Source organism: Macadamia integrifolia, chromosome 6 (genome assembly GCF_013358625.1).
Source record: "Macadamia integrifolia cultivar HAES 741 chromosome 6, SCU_Mint_v3, whole genome shotgun sequence".
Classification (NCBI taxonomy): Eukaryota; Viridiplantae; Streptophyta; class Magnoliopsida; order Proteales; family Proteaceae; genus Macadamia; species Macadamia integrifolia.
In genome coordinates, this window is record NC_056562.1 from 5,267,353 (window position 1) to 5,280,261 (window position 12,909).

Sequence of the window (12,909 nt, forward strand, 5' to 3'; positions counted from 1 at the left end):
TTTTTTTTTTTTTTTTTTTTAACTTTCTTTGTGAGTGGATGGGGAGGGGGTGTTGATGAAGACATGTATGGTCCAGATACCAGGGACTGGCCCTTATAGCTTGTTCTAGATACTGGCTTAGCATGATTGATATTTGTGATAATCCAGTTAGGCCTTGTTGATGAGTTTGACCACTGGTTATGTTGGTATAAGTGTCCTTGTTCTAGATACTGGCTTAGCACGATTGATATTTGTGATAATCCAGTTAGGCCTTGTTGATGAGTTTGACCACTGGTTTTGTTGGTATAAGTGTCCTTGTGCTTCCTGCAACGGGTGCTTAAGATGCCCCCTCCCTCTACTAGCGAACTGAGATTGGTTCTGTTCTTCCTATAACAGCTCACTCCGACATGAATGTGATCACCATACTTGTTGGCAACAAGTCTGATCTCAAGGATGCCAGGGAGGTAGCCACAGAAGAAGGCAAGGCCTTGGCAGAGGCTCAGGGTTTGTTCTTCATGGAAACATCAGCCCTTGATTCTTCTAATGTCACTTTTGCCTTCCAGACAGTTGTCAAAGAGATCTATAACATTTTGAGCCGCAAAGTTTTTCTTAGTCAAGAGCACAAGAAACAGGAGCCAGGATCGATATCGAATGGGAAGACTTTGGTTTTGCAGGGAGATTCAGTCCAAGATTCAGATGGCAAGTCCAGTGGTGGGAAGTGCTGTTCTAACAACTAAAGTGTACAAACATGTAAGCAGTGATCTTGCTTCCTTTACTTCTCTTCCTTATTTTTGCTCCCACTTCAAAGTTCGTATTCACTCTCAATTTTGTTGAAAAAGATAGGTTTATAAAGGAAAAGAAATATTCAAATCTTTAAAATTTACTCTCAGTTTTGTTGGAAAAGATGGGGTTTTTTTTTTTTTTTTTTTAGAGAAAAATGGTTCTGTAAAGGGAAGAAATATTCAAATCTTTAGCATATACTAGTGTGCATTGCCCATGGTTGCAGGTGAGGATGGCTTCAAGGTAAACGAATGGATAGATTTTTCTTTTGGGTACTAATGAAGTTGGATATAATTGCTGGTAAGAAAATGGCTTCCTTTTGGTGTTCCTGCTCAAATTTGGTGCAAATTTAGGTAATAAAATGGTTCTCTTACATAGAACCATGAGAATTCAGTTCAAATTTTAACTATGGTTGGGTTGGACATTGAGCTCACTGCCATTGAAATTTATCAATTGCCCAAGTCCAGTCCAGTCCACTAGCTTCATCCATAATTCTCTGGGTCCTTTTTTCTCATATGGTAGCATTGGAAAACGGTTCTGAGTTTGAATGCTTTTGGTGTTGATCGGCCATCTCTTAGGATTTGGCTCCTCTACAGAACAGCGCACCATGAAGTGCTTATCTGATGTGCTGCGGCACATTGGGGCATTCACCCCAAGGTGTTTCTGACCGTTGGATGTGCCATGCTGTGGAGGATTTGCATGCCATTTCTTCTATGTTGTGTGGTCAGTCAGCACTCTCTTGTTGCGTTTCACTGGGTTATCATTGATGAAATCTGTTTAAACAAAACGAGGCAAGGCTTTTGAAGTTGATTCTAGAGCAAAGATGTACAGATTTGAAGGAATGAAAGGTTTCAAGAGGGATTTGCTGGAGAGCTATCCGATATGGAATTGTGTCCTCAAAACAGATATCATCTTGTATGGCGGTACAATTGTGTATCTGCTCGGTAGCTATCCGATTTGTCTTGAATTTATTGAACAAATAACTCTTTAGCTTAGAAGTCGAGCTTGAAGCAATAACAGGTTTGTAACCAACTATTGCCAATGGCAATGGTAGGTCAAGGAATCCAAGTATGGTTTCAGAAATAACCAGTTTGTACCGTACCAATCAATTTTCCATTTGCAAAAAGGTCGTTCTGCACCTTATAGGTACCAAATAATTAAATCGAACTTGATCATCAGAAGGATAGTTACTCTCATACCCAAAAAAAAAAAAATCCCCTAATAGTAATAATAAACTCTTAAGAAGAAAAGGAAAATTTAGAGTAAGAGATTATTTTTTTAATGTGGTTTTAGCCTGAAATCTCCATCCGAATTGAGTTGATTGTCTGTGCGCATTATTATATAAAGGGTACGTCTGACCGTCTCCTATGGTGGAAATCGGAAGCTGGAGATCTTAAAGTTACCATGCCAGGGATGGAAGCCGTGTGGTGTTTCGAAGGGAAGGAAGGGGAGGCCTTCGACTTGAGAAGGCTGTTTGATCAAATTTGAGCTTCTTGAACCAAGACTTATCTTCCTAGTTGCTGCTCACGGATGGAACTAACATCAGTGCGACATGGCATGACAGGCCAAGAAGTAACTCCATTGGGTTCAGTTCTCTCTATTGACCGATCCGACAGAAGACTAAGAGTGGCATATGCTTGTAGGAGGGGGTGGGCTTAATAGCTGAGCTCTAATCTTCTCCTACATGTCATTAGTCAAAAGATGCACTGAAGTTCTGGGAACCTGATGGGTTACCAAAACCAAGGCCTTCCGTTATTGAAGCTGGTCGAATTCCCATCAAGCAGGGCTTCAAAACTTCGCTACTGTAAGTCTGTAACAGTATTTAATCATCTTCCAATACAAATCGAATCAGCCAGAAGTAAAAGTAATAGAATGGCCGGATCGATCAGTGGAAATGTAGGATCTCAGCTGCTGTTGCGAAAAGGAGATGACAAAAGTAGCTGTGAAGCTTTTTCAATAATGCAGCCTTCTGTCATTGTAGGTATACTTGGGTATTTAAGAATCCTGACAGGCTGCTTGGCCTCTGCAAATTAGAACAGGACCGATAGAAGCTTGGGCGGAGGCATATGCCACATACAATAAGAGGTGCAGTGCAGTCATTTCAACCCGTCTCTGGGCAAGGGCAAAGGCGGATGCAGCCTCGCAGAGATCCCGTCCCATATAAGCTAGGCTACAGTCAATCCAAGGCGTCAGCTGATTCCGAATCCAGCACAACAGTAAGTATGAAAATCTAAAACGCTGGGAATCTGGGGGCAAGTGAACTGTATAAATAGCAGGGAATCGAGAAGGGGGAAGGGGGGGAGAACTGTATAAGATGGGCACAATTAACAAAAATGCCAGAGATCAACAAAAGCACGACGACAAAATTTTAGATTTTAAGTTTACATACTCCTCGACTACTTCCTTACAAATAACCTAAAAGAAAAGGTCAATCCTTGGATTTTAACAGGAATGTGGTTTGGGGGAATACTCCACGGAATACTCCCCACCTTTAAACTGCACTAATTATTACCATAGGAAATATAGATGTGTCGGCACCAGAAAGTTTTTGCTTCACTGAACCACCTCAATTTCCCTGGCAATTACAGGCGGCCTAAGGAATTCATCTTCCTCTTTCGGGGGGTGTATGGTCACAAGATCTGGCAATGGAGTTGTTGGGCCCTGCTTCCCCTTGGGATCCCAATCCAACATGATCTTGACCTTGATCCCAAGAACACCCTGCATCGATCACCAATTTAGATCAGAACTAAATGGAACAATTTATCCAAGAGAAAGTATATAGTGAACATAATTTGAAGCGTGGTAAAATTTTTTGGGTGGGGCATGACATTGAAGTTAGGATTCAACCAAATAAGAGGTGCAGGAGTCGGGGAATCAGTCCCACTTAGAATAAAATTTTAAGTATCAAGCAAGCCAACTTACCTGTCTGAGCAAAACATGTCTAACCGCGGAGTCTATGTATTCATTGACCGGCTGACCAGAAGAGATCATATAGCCATCTTTGAACTTCATCGATTTGGCACGTTGGGCCCTGAGCTTCCCACTCACAATGACCTGCAAAGGACAACACATTAGCATTAAAGATCAGTGGGACAACGTGGGAACTATTCAAATTTTAATCATTCCACATTTACGTTTAACTTGCACCACAGCAGTTAATCGTTAAATGCAAAAACTTGACTACATATGGTCCCATGATGATCTAGACACCCACCTCGCACCCTTTAGCACCACTTTCCATGATGAAGCGCAGTACACCATAACATGCCCTAAAAGGAAGAAAAGAGCTGGAAGTCAGAGAAACCACAAACCGAAATGCTGCAGCAGAAAAGCCAAACAGATAGCAATATCCCTTCTCAACATGTGCCTTAACTCGATTAGATAACACTAAAGCTAGAGAGAATTACTACCACCACACAAAATCCAATTTTATTTACCTTTCCTAGAACATGCAATAATTTGACCATTTCCAATTTGAGACAATTAAGCTAGGGAAAATCACACTGATCACCAAAAAGGAAAGGATCCATCATCAGGTTATCACCACCAAAACCAATCAATTCCAGAGGATTGGCTGATAAACCAATACTGGCCATGCATTTTCGAATACACAACATATGAACATTAAATTCAATTCCACGTTCCAAATGGTGGTCCAGATTGCAATTACCAGTTCAATGAAACAGATTTGTGTTTTGTGCATCAGAACATCCACAGAACCAACATCGAAACTTGTACAGGCATACAAACAAAACATCTAGTGAAAACACTAACAATGAGGTCAACCAATGGGTCAACATACAAGGATTCAGCCACTCTTACATTGAAATAAGCCCCTTACATGATGCTTTATAACCACCATCATTCATGAACCCATGAAGACATCATCCTCTCAGATTTAAGTCGATCACAAGTTACTTTTCTTGCAATAAAATGTCAACAAATCCCAAGCACAAATGAAATACCCAGTAATATTTTAAGGCATCAACATTATTTGTGAACTAAAAAAGCCATCTCCTGTGATTTATGCCTCCCCCACGGTTAACTGCCTGTAATCAAGTACATAAAATGAAGAAACCATAATAGACAAAATGTCGAGCATTTTTTCCACATCCTTTTACTTCGTAGATGTATAATATTTAACTAAAATTAGGATGACGAAATGTGAGATGAAATTAGTAGATGAACAGCAAATCAATCCATTCACCTGTGGATCCATCTCTGCGGTTGTCTGGCCGCTGCTACAAGAACAGATTCTCTATATGCACCTAGCTCAAGACCCACTACATGAATTAGTGAGCCCTATGATATAGGTGCAAAAAAACTAGAAATAAAGGTTGGCATGCATGCATGACAAAGTAAATTACTTAAATCTTGTATTAATTACCATCAAACAAAGGCATCAGCCAGTTCCAAGAGAAATCTCTGGAGTCTAGAATAGACAAGTCCCACTAAAAGGCTTACAATATGATGCTATAAAATTGGCAGTAAATCATTCAATTCCTTGTCATACAGAAAAGAAATCTGACCGATATAAATCTGTTATTAAACTAGGTTCAGAATAAGAAAGGGAAGAGAAAAAGAGATCCTGGCCATTTCCCATTCAGGACATGACTTTTAATGACGTTAAGCAGAAAAATAATAGTGTATTGTATGAACTGAATTACCACACTTCTTCAAGCTCTAGTGAAACCATCAGCAGATATACCTATATATATATATATATATATACACACAATCTTTTTATGGTAGATAGAGTAAGACTTGTAGGGAGAAGATTTAATTGCTTTCTTCAGACAATGTATGTACTTCACAACTTTACAATCCAGCCTACATTACTCAATAGCAAGGAATCTTAAACATCCTATACCATGCAAAGTACAAGTTTTCGTTTGAAACGATCAAAATTCCACGAATTAATTCAGTATTGAAAAGAGTCAAAACGAAACACATGTCGATCACAACGTATGCAAAGTTGCAATCAAAATGGTTAAACAGAACATGCAACCGAAATGCCCCAGATAAGGTTAAAAAAATTCCATTCCTAATGCATATTTGGGTTCGAATACTGTGTATGATAAGCAATAATAGAAAAAGCATACAGCAGGGTAGAGTGTATACCGGCAACATAAGGTCTGAAACCAAACTACTATTTTGGGGTGTTTTTACAATCTAAGAGTTCCAATATGATTGGAGATCCTTAATTAGGTTTTCCCTGAGATTCTAGGCCAAAATAGTCATTTGACCATCAAAATGGTTAAACAGAACATGCAACTGAAATGTACCAGCTTTTGACTGAAATCTGGTCAAAATTCAATATTTGGTTTCAACCAAACTTGAACTATGATACCATGAAACAACAGTGATATAATAATGGATGCTGCTGTTTTGAGCTATCAACATTTGCCACAGTAAAAACTGAATGTAAAAGGTGGATAAAATGACACGTGCCCTATGAAAAGTTCGAGATGTGAGATGAAATCAGTAGACAAGTGGCACTTTCAATCACTCGTCTGTGGATTCATCTCTATGGTTGTCTGGCCACTGCTGATAAACAGCTTTTACTCTATGCACCGTAGCTCAAAGCCACTCTACTGAAATTAGAGAGGCCTACTAAAAACAAGTGCAAAATAAATTTGAGTGCATGTGGCATAAATAGAACATGAACTATGATGCCATGAAATGGTAGTAATAAGATAATGGAGGCTCACCTGTTGGGCTATCAAGGGTATTCTGCTTTTCCAAACTAATGACTGGAATGTAAAAGGCAGACACATACATGAATTCGTGCCTTGTGAAAATTAAGATGTGAGATGAAATCAGTAGACAAGTGGCATTTTTAATCACTCATCTGTGGATTCATCTCTACGGTTGTCTGGCCACTGCTGATAAACAGCTTTTACTCTATGCACCCTAGGCTCATGGCCACACTACTGGAATTAGAGAGGCCTACAACAAAACAAGTGCAAAGTAAATTTAAGTGCAAGCGGTAAAAATAGAACATGAACTATGCTACCATGAACCGGCAGTAATAAGATAATGGAGGCTCCTATGTTGAGCTATCAAGCGTGTTCTTTTTCATTCCCACAGTAATGACTGGAATGTAAAAGGTAAGACGAATAACATGAACCTGCGCCTTCTGAAAAGCAGATGCGAGATGAAATCAGTAGACCAGTGGCATTTTCTATCACTCATCTGTGGATTCATCTCTATGGTTGTCTGGCCACTGCTGATAAACAGCATTTATTCTATGAACCCTAGATCAAGGCCTCACCACTGGAATTAGAGAGGCCCACAACACAACAATTGCAAAATAGAGTTGAGCGCATGCGACATAAATAGAACATGAAACCCTTAAGCACGAACTATGATACCATAAAACGGGAGAAATAAGATAATGAGGCTCAAATGTTGAGCTATCAGGGGTGCTCTTTTGCTTTCCCACACTAATGATTGGAATGTAAAAGGTAAAACACACCACATGAACTCGTGCCCCATGAAAAGTAAGATGTCAGATGAAATCAGTAGACAGATAGCATTTTCAATCACTCGTCTGTGGATTCATCTCTATGGTTGTCTGGCCACTGCTGATAAACACATTTTACTCTATGCACCCTAGCTTAAGCCACACTACTGGAATTAGAGAGGCCTACAACAAAACAAGTGCAAAATAGATTTATAGTGCATGAAACATAACTAGAACATGAACCCTTATTCTTGAACTATGATACCATGAAACGTGAATGAAATTATAATGGAGGCTCCTGTGTTGAGCTATCAAGCATGTTCTTTTTCATCCTACAGTAATGGCTGGAATATAAAAGGTAAGACACATAACCTGAATTCGTGCCCTATGAAAAGTAAGATGTGAGATGAAATCAGTAGACCAGTGGCATTTTCAATCACTCATCTGTGGATTCATCTCTATGGTTGTCTGGCCACTGCTGATAAACAGCATTTATTTTATGCACCCTAGCTCAAGGCCTCACTACTGGAAATAGAGAGGCCTACAACAAAACAAGTGCAAATTAGAGTTGAGCGCATGCAACATAAATAGAACATGAAACCCTAAAATGACTATAGATGTAGTGAGGAAAGACGTGCATAGTTTAGGCCTGGTCTCATCTATAACCTCAGATATAACTTGCAAGGCAAGAATCCATGTTCCCAACCCCTTTTAGGTGTTTTTTTTTTTCCTTTTTTTCTTGTTATGGCATAAACCTTTCCTTTCACTTTAACTTTTCTTTTGTCGTCTTTGATCGGATCCATGTAGCCGACCCTATTTAGTTGGGATAAGTCTAAGTAGTAGTTGTTATTGTTTTGTTGAAACCCTTAAGCTTGAATTATGATACCATTAAACGGAAGTAATAAGATAATATGGAGGCTCCTATGTTGAGCTATCAAGCATGCTCTTTTTCTTTCCCACACTAATGACTGAAATTTAAAAGGCAGACACAACATGAACTTGTGCCCTATGAAAAGTAAGATGTGAGATGAAATCAGTAGACAAGTGGCATTTTAATCACTCATCTGTGGATTCATCTCTATGGTTGTCTGGCCACTGCTGATTAAAAGCTTTTACTCTCTGCACCCTAGTTCAAGGCCATGCTACTAGAATTAGCAAGGCCTACAACAAAACAAGTGCAAAATAGATTTTGAGCGTGATACAGATAAAACATGAAACCCTTCAAACTTAATCTATGATACCATGAAACAAGAGTAATAAAACAATGGAGGCTCTTGTGTTGAACTAACGGGGTGCTCTTTTTCTTTCCCACAATATTTTATTGGACCAATGCCCTATAGAAAGTAAGATGTGAGATGAAATCAGTAGACCAATGGCATTTTCAATCACTCATCTGTGGATTCATCTCTATGGTTGTCTGGCCACTGCTGATAAACAGCTTTTAGTATGTGCACCCTAGCTCAAGGCCACACTACTGGAAACAGTGAAGCCTACAAAACAAGTGCAAAATAGACCATGAGTCCATGCGACATAAATAGAACATGAACCATTAATCCCCTGCCTAACACTTTAAAATTGAAGGACGCATATTGGCACGTCCTTCAAAGTGAAGGACAATAAATGGACACAGGCCCTCTATTTGTTTAGATGGCAAAAAAGGAAGGATGAGGTAAAGTTGTAGGCTCCACTTGTAATGGAGTCTAAGGGACATCAAAGGCAAGGAAAACAAAGTGTAGTAAATGATAAGGTAGAATAATAAATAATAATATAATCCATATCCCCACCTTTGAAGAAAGGTGAGTAGAATAACTCCCTCGCCACATACACAGACAAAGCATTTGATGAACTTTAACATTTAAAGCATGTTCTCTTACTTCACCAAATGCAAAAAAAGAACTTTGCTTTCTGAAATTTTTTGGAATATAAAGGGGTGGGATACTTTGAAGGCTTCCCATAAAATTCCAAAACACAAAGTTGTTTGTTTGCCATGCATTATATGCTAACTTGCATTAAATGGTTTGTCTACTTAAGTGATAAGGGAATTATCACACCCCACCCTTCTCCAATGTCCTACCATATTAGGTAGGATTTTTTGGGAAATGTGAATATATGGATTATATTATTATATGGATTATATTATTATTTTATTATTCCACCTCATTCTATACAACCCTTTCTTTTCCTTGTGTTCTTTGCCTCTAGACCCTATTACATGTGGGGCCCACAACTTTTCCTTTCTCATCCCGTTATGTTCGTCAAACAAATGAAACCGCCTACATTAGTCTGTAATTGCAATCAATCATAACAAACAATTTTTAACATCAAACAAACAACTAAGACACCACTCTATGGATACTTGAACCTTACTTCTTCACAAACTGTTTAGCACCTATCTAGTATTGTACTCCAACCAATTTAATATTGATTTCCTGTAATGAGAAATATCTAGGGTTAAAATGATAATGAAGGCTCCTACTCATCTTAAGCACCATCACACCCAAAACTAGCTCCAAAAACCAAGTTCTTCATGCCCCCTACTTCTATTAACAAAGAAGCACTTATTTTCTTTTTTCCCTTTTCCAATAGATGCTGCTTGCACCAAATGAACACGTGACAATGACATCCTCCACCACCCCCCCCCCAAATGAAGATAAATACAAAAATTACACCAAATAAGTACCCATATTGCCAAATAATCATGTTTGTTCAAGATTTTCTGAAAAAGCCCTCATTCAAATAAAGGAGGGATTGCTACGATGTTTATTGCTTGTTGAAGGGGAGATTACCAATGTGAGATGAAATAATGGTGCCAGTCGGCATCTACAACCATTCAAATTTGGATTCATCTCTATGGATGTCTATACGCTGCTAATAAATAGATTTTACACTATGCACAATCAAAAAGGGCCACACCACAGAATTTAAGTGACATACAAGTTCAAAGTACACTGAATTCATGCTGACACATTATTTGCATAACTAAATTTGAAGCAGGATGCATGTTTAACAGTTCTCTTGTCTGAATGATACTACGCAGGCAAATCCAAAATACCAAAACGAGTTACTGTTTGTTGAAATTCAAAGTTCATCACATTATTATTAATTAATTAAAGAAATGCAGACACCATAAACATGCATTTGCCAAAATCATTTCTCATGGAAGTTAAAGACAGACAAACTGCATCCAACACACTTTAAAGAATGTGTGAAAAGGCCAATTAATCTTACTCATAAACATGTAAAAGCAACATAATAAGCAAAACTTAAATCATCCTAGAGCCAGATGAATAGATACAGCAGATATCAACGCACGGAAAGAAACATGCATGTAGATCAGACTACCAATTCCCAAATTATATCACTCGATAAACCCATGTTAAAATTTTTAACAATCGTTTGCACAACCACAAAATCTGGAACTTTATACTCAACAGGAAAAAAACGCTCCAAAAATACACAAACTGAAAAATATAACAGCAAAGAGGCAAAGTATTAGCACAAATTTGAATACCTTCTAACAGCGAGACCACCAAGTAGCTTGTACCGCAGAGACTCTGCTTGAGCAATGGCGCAAAGCCCTCTGTTATTCACCTTCTCGGCATAAAGTTCCACACTGTTCTCTGGGAACTTGAACCTCTTCTGCACAACAGATGTCAGTTCCCTGATTCTCCTACCCTTCTCACCTGCAGAAAACAATAGAACACATCAGAAAGAAGATATTATTCCAAGTAAAAAAAAAAAACAGAAACATAAAACAAAAGACGCATCAACAATTTCTAAACTAACAAAATGAACCAAACGACACGAGATCTGAGTATATCTTCACTTCAATCTCGTTTCTCTACGAAAAGAAAAGATAATTCGTACCAAGAACGTTCTGGGTCCTGGTAGCTCGGATAATAATCTCAGTTCGCATCGGGGTAACACGAACCTCAACACCCGAGTATCCATCCTCAGCAAGCTCTCTAGTAAGAACCTCGTTGAGTTCAGCGAAGAAGACTCCGTCTGCAACGAACTAAAATACGAACACACTATAAAATAAACAATCTCTAAACAGAAGTTACAGGTTCCAAAATCTCTCGGAAAATTGAGATCAGAAGAAAAAAAACAGATCAGGGTTTTCTGAATCTACTGTTTGGTTCCATGCTAACCTTTCTTTTCTTGCTCATTTGAGTCGCCATTGTTTGATGTGTGATCAAGATGCAGTGGAGCGATGGTAGCTTTAATTGGCTTCGAGCGGCGTTAGCGAGAGCTTCCCAGGAAAGCCAAACCCTAGATAGTACCAGACATTAAACCTAAGGAATATATAAGGAGACGTCAAGGACCCCTCTGATAGTGGTAGTAGATTCTACGGATGGTCTAGCATCAGTATATGTGATATGTGGTTTTTTTTTTTTTTGGTACTTATCCCCAAAAATTTTGTTATTCTATCCGATAAAAAAAAATTATGGACCTTCTAAATATTTTTTTTTTATAGAATATTATCCTCTCGACTCAAAACAGCATCTCCTATGAAGTAGAGATAGCGGGAGCCTTATGCATTGGGTGCTTTTTTAATATGATCTTTTTAAGTTTAGTAAGCCTCTAAGGTCAACCAAAGAAAAAGTAGGCCCTAATTGATTAAGGCATCCCAATAACTTTTTGAGTTGAATTAATTGCTTATATTTCTTAGGAAGAAATAGAAAATGAAGGACCCAACCAGTAGCTTGCAACGAAAAACAACGACAATCAAATTCTGGCAAGTGGACCAAGCAGAATGAAAAATTTTTTATTTGCTTAAAAGGACACGACACCAAAGCATGAATAGTCATTGTCTCGAAATTAGCATTGCAAATAAGGCAACAAGGGTTCAACGAGATATGATGTGTAACGAGTAAATGTTCATTTGCAAGGGCATCAAAACTATAATGTCAAAGAACCAATTTAATTTTTTGTCCAAAATAAGTTCGAGAATATACATTATTCATGTGTTGGCCATTTATTTTAGACTATAAAGGGCGTAATACGTAGAGTGCACAGAAAAATTCCTAATAGTCGAGAAAGTCCAAAGCCACCAAGGACCCAAAGGAAAAATATTAATTGAAATGATAGTGGTGTGCTAAATTTTAAAGGGGGGGACAATAAATAGTTCATAATTTGGATGGAATGGGATGGGATGGTCAATAATATGATTTAATATTTTGAAAATTAAAAACAAAAAAAATTATACAAATTTAAAACATTTGCATTTGATTCAATCTATGAGTATATTTTCTTAATTGTTGAATTGTATTATTTCAATTAAAATCCTTTGGGTTGTGTTTGGTAGATAATAAAAGAAAAGAAAAGAAATCAGTACGGTTCTACCATCTTCTCCAAATTTTCTAACGATTGGAAGTCTTTTTATCAAAAAAAATATTATGATATTAAATTTGAATTTACTTTGGAAACTTTATTTTTTTCTTCCTAAAATGGGATCAAAATCTTTGCGGGGAGTGAATCTGGCGGAGGCTGGCGAAGACTACCTTAGATGCCAACACATGGATAGTTAGATTGTATATCTAACGAAGGCTGGGAGACGAGTATCCTTTTGGATCTAAAATTTATGCAAAACCCATCAAAAGTTGGTCCTCGATTAAAAACAACATAATTTGGTTGTTTTGTTTGTCTAGATAAACAACCAAGTTATGCTCTTTAACTAAAAC

General features: G+C 38.0%; 2 protein-coding genes and 8 non-coding genes across 11 annotated transcripts in view; 1 reads left to right on the top strand and 9 right to left on the bottom strand.

Annotated features, from left to right (window-relative positions):
• LOC122081980 (ras-related protein RABA5a) overlaps nucleotides 1–1,842 on the top strand; it is a 10,560-nt gene extending 8,718 nt beyond the window's left edge. The window contains exons 6-7 of one of the 2 annotated variants that reach the window (XR_006141265.1): nucleotides 986–1,059; nucleotides 1,338–1,842. The gene's annotated coding sequence lies outside the window, so the exon portion shown is untranslated. Of the gene's footprint in view, nucleotides 1–985; nucleotides 1,226–1,337 lie in introns of those variants that run through there. The other variant, XM_042649435.1, reaches the window with a different exon arrangement.
• A 1,260-nt stretch (nucleotides 1,843–3,102) lies between these two features.
• On the bottom strand, nucleotides 3,103–11,537 carry LOC122081979 (40S ribosomal protein S3-3-like). Its single transcript, XM_042649430.1, has 6 exons — nucleotides 11,377–11,537; nucleotides 11,093–11,240; nucleotides 10,737–10,908; nucleotides 3,974–4,028; nucleotides 3,682–3,813; nucleotides 3,103–3,477 (listed from the first exon to the last, which is right to left on the bottom strand). The coding sequence occupies exons 1-6, from the start codon at nucleotides 11,404–11,406 to the stop codon at nucleotides 3,313–3,315; spliced, it is 702 nt and encodes a 233-aa protein (XP_042505364.1). The 5' UTR covers nucleotides 11,407–11,537; the 3' UTR covers nucleotides 3,103–3,312.
• On the bottom strand, nucleotides 4,920–5,078 carry LOC122082965. The gene has a single exon (XR_006141499.1). It is a non-coding gene; the product is annotated as a small nucleolar RNA snoR143 (small nucleolar RNA).
• Nucleotides 6,226–6,388, bottom strand: LOC122082966. The gene has a single exon (XR_006141500.1). It is a non-coding gene; the product is annotated as a small nucleolar RNA snoR143 (small nucleolar RNA).
• Nucleotides 6,564–6,728, bottom strand: LOC122082968. The gene has a single exon (XR_006141502.1). It is a non-coding gene; the product is annotated as a small nucleolar RNA snoR143 (small nucleolar RNA).
• LOC122082973 lies at nucleotides 6,908–7,065 on the bottom strand. The gene has a single exon (XR_006141506.1). It is a non-coding gene; the product is annotated as a small nucleolar RNA snoR143 (small nucleolar RNA).
• LOC122082972 lies at nucleotides 7,266–7,428 on the bottom strand. The gene has a single exon (XR_006141505.1). It is a non-coding gene; the product is annotated as a small nucleolar RNA snoR143 (small nucleolar RNA).
• LOC122082970 lies at nucleotides 7,623–7,786 on the bottom strand. Its single transcript, XR_006141503.1, has one exon. It is a non-coding gene; the product is annotated as a small nucleolar RNA snoR143 (small nucleolar RNA).
• On the bottom strand, nucleotides 8,244–8,406 carry LOC122082967. The gene has a single exon (XR_006141501.1). It is a non-coding gene; the product is annotated as a small nucleolar RNA snoR143 (small nucleolar RNA).
• LOC122082971 lies at nucleotides 8,572–8,732 on the bottom strand. The gene has a single exon (XR_006141504.1). It is a non-coding gene; the product is annotated as a small nucleolar RNA snoR143 (small nucleolar RNA).
• Nucleotides 11,538–12,909: the final 1,372 nt, after the last annotated feature.

Coding starts and splice junctions, on each gene's coding strand:
- LOC122081979 (XM_042649430.1), bottom strand. CDS start 11,406: ATGGCGACTCAAATGAGCAAGAAAAGAAAG. Junction 11,241..11,376: donor AAATGAGCAAGAAAAGAAAG/GTTAGCATGGAA, acceptor TTCGTATTTTAG/TTCGTTGCAGACGGAGTCTT. Junction 10,909..11,092: donor CAGGACCCAGAACGTTCTTG/GTACGAATTATC, acceptor TGTTTTCTGCAG/GTGAGAAGGGTAGGAGAATC.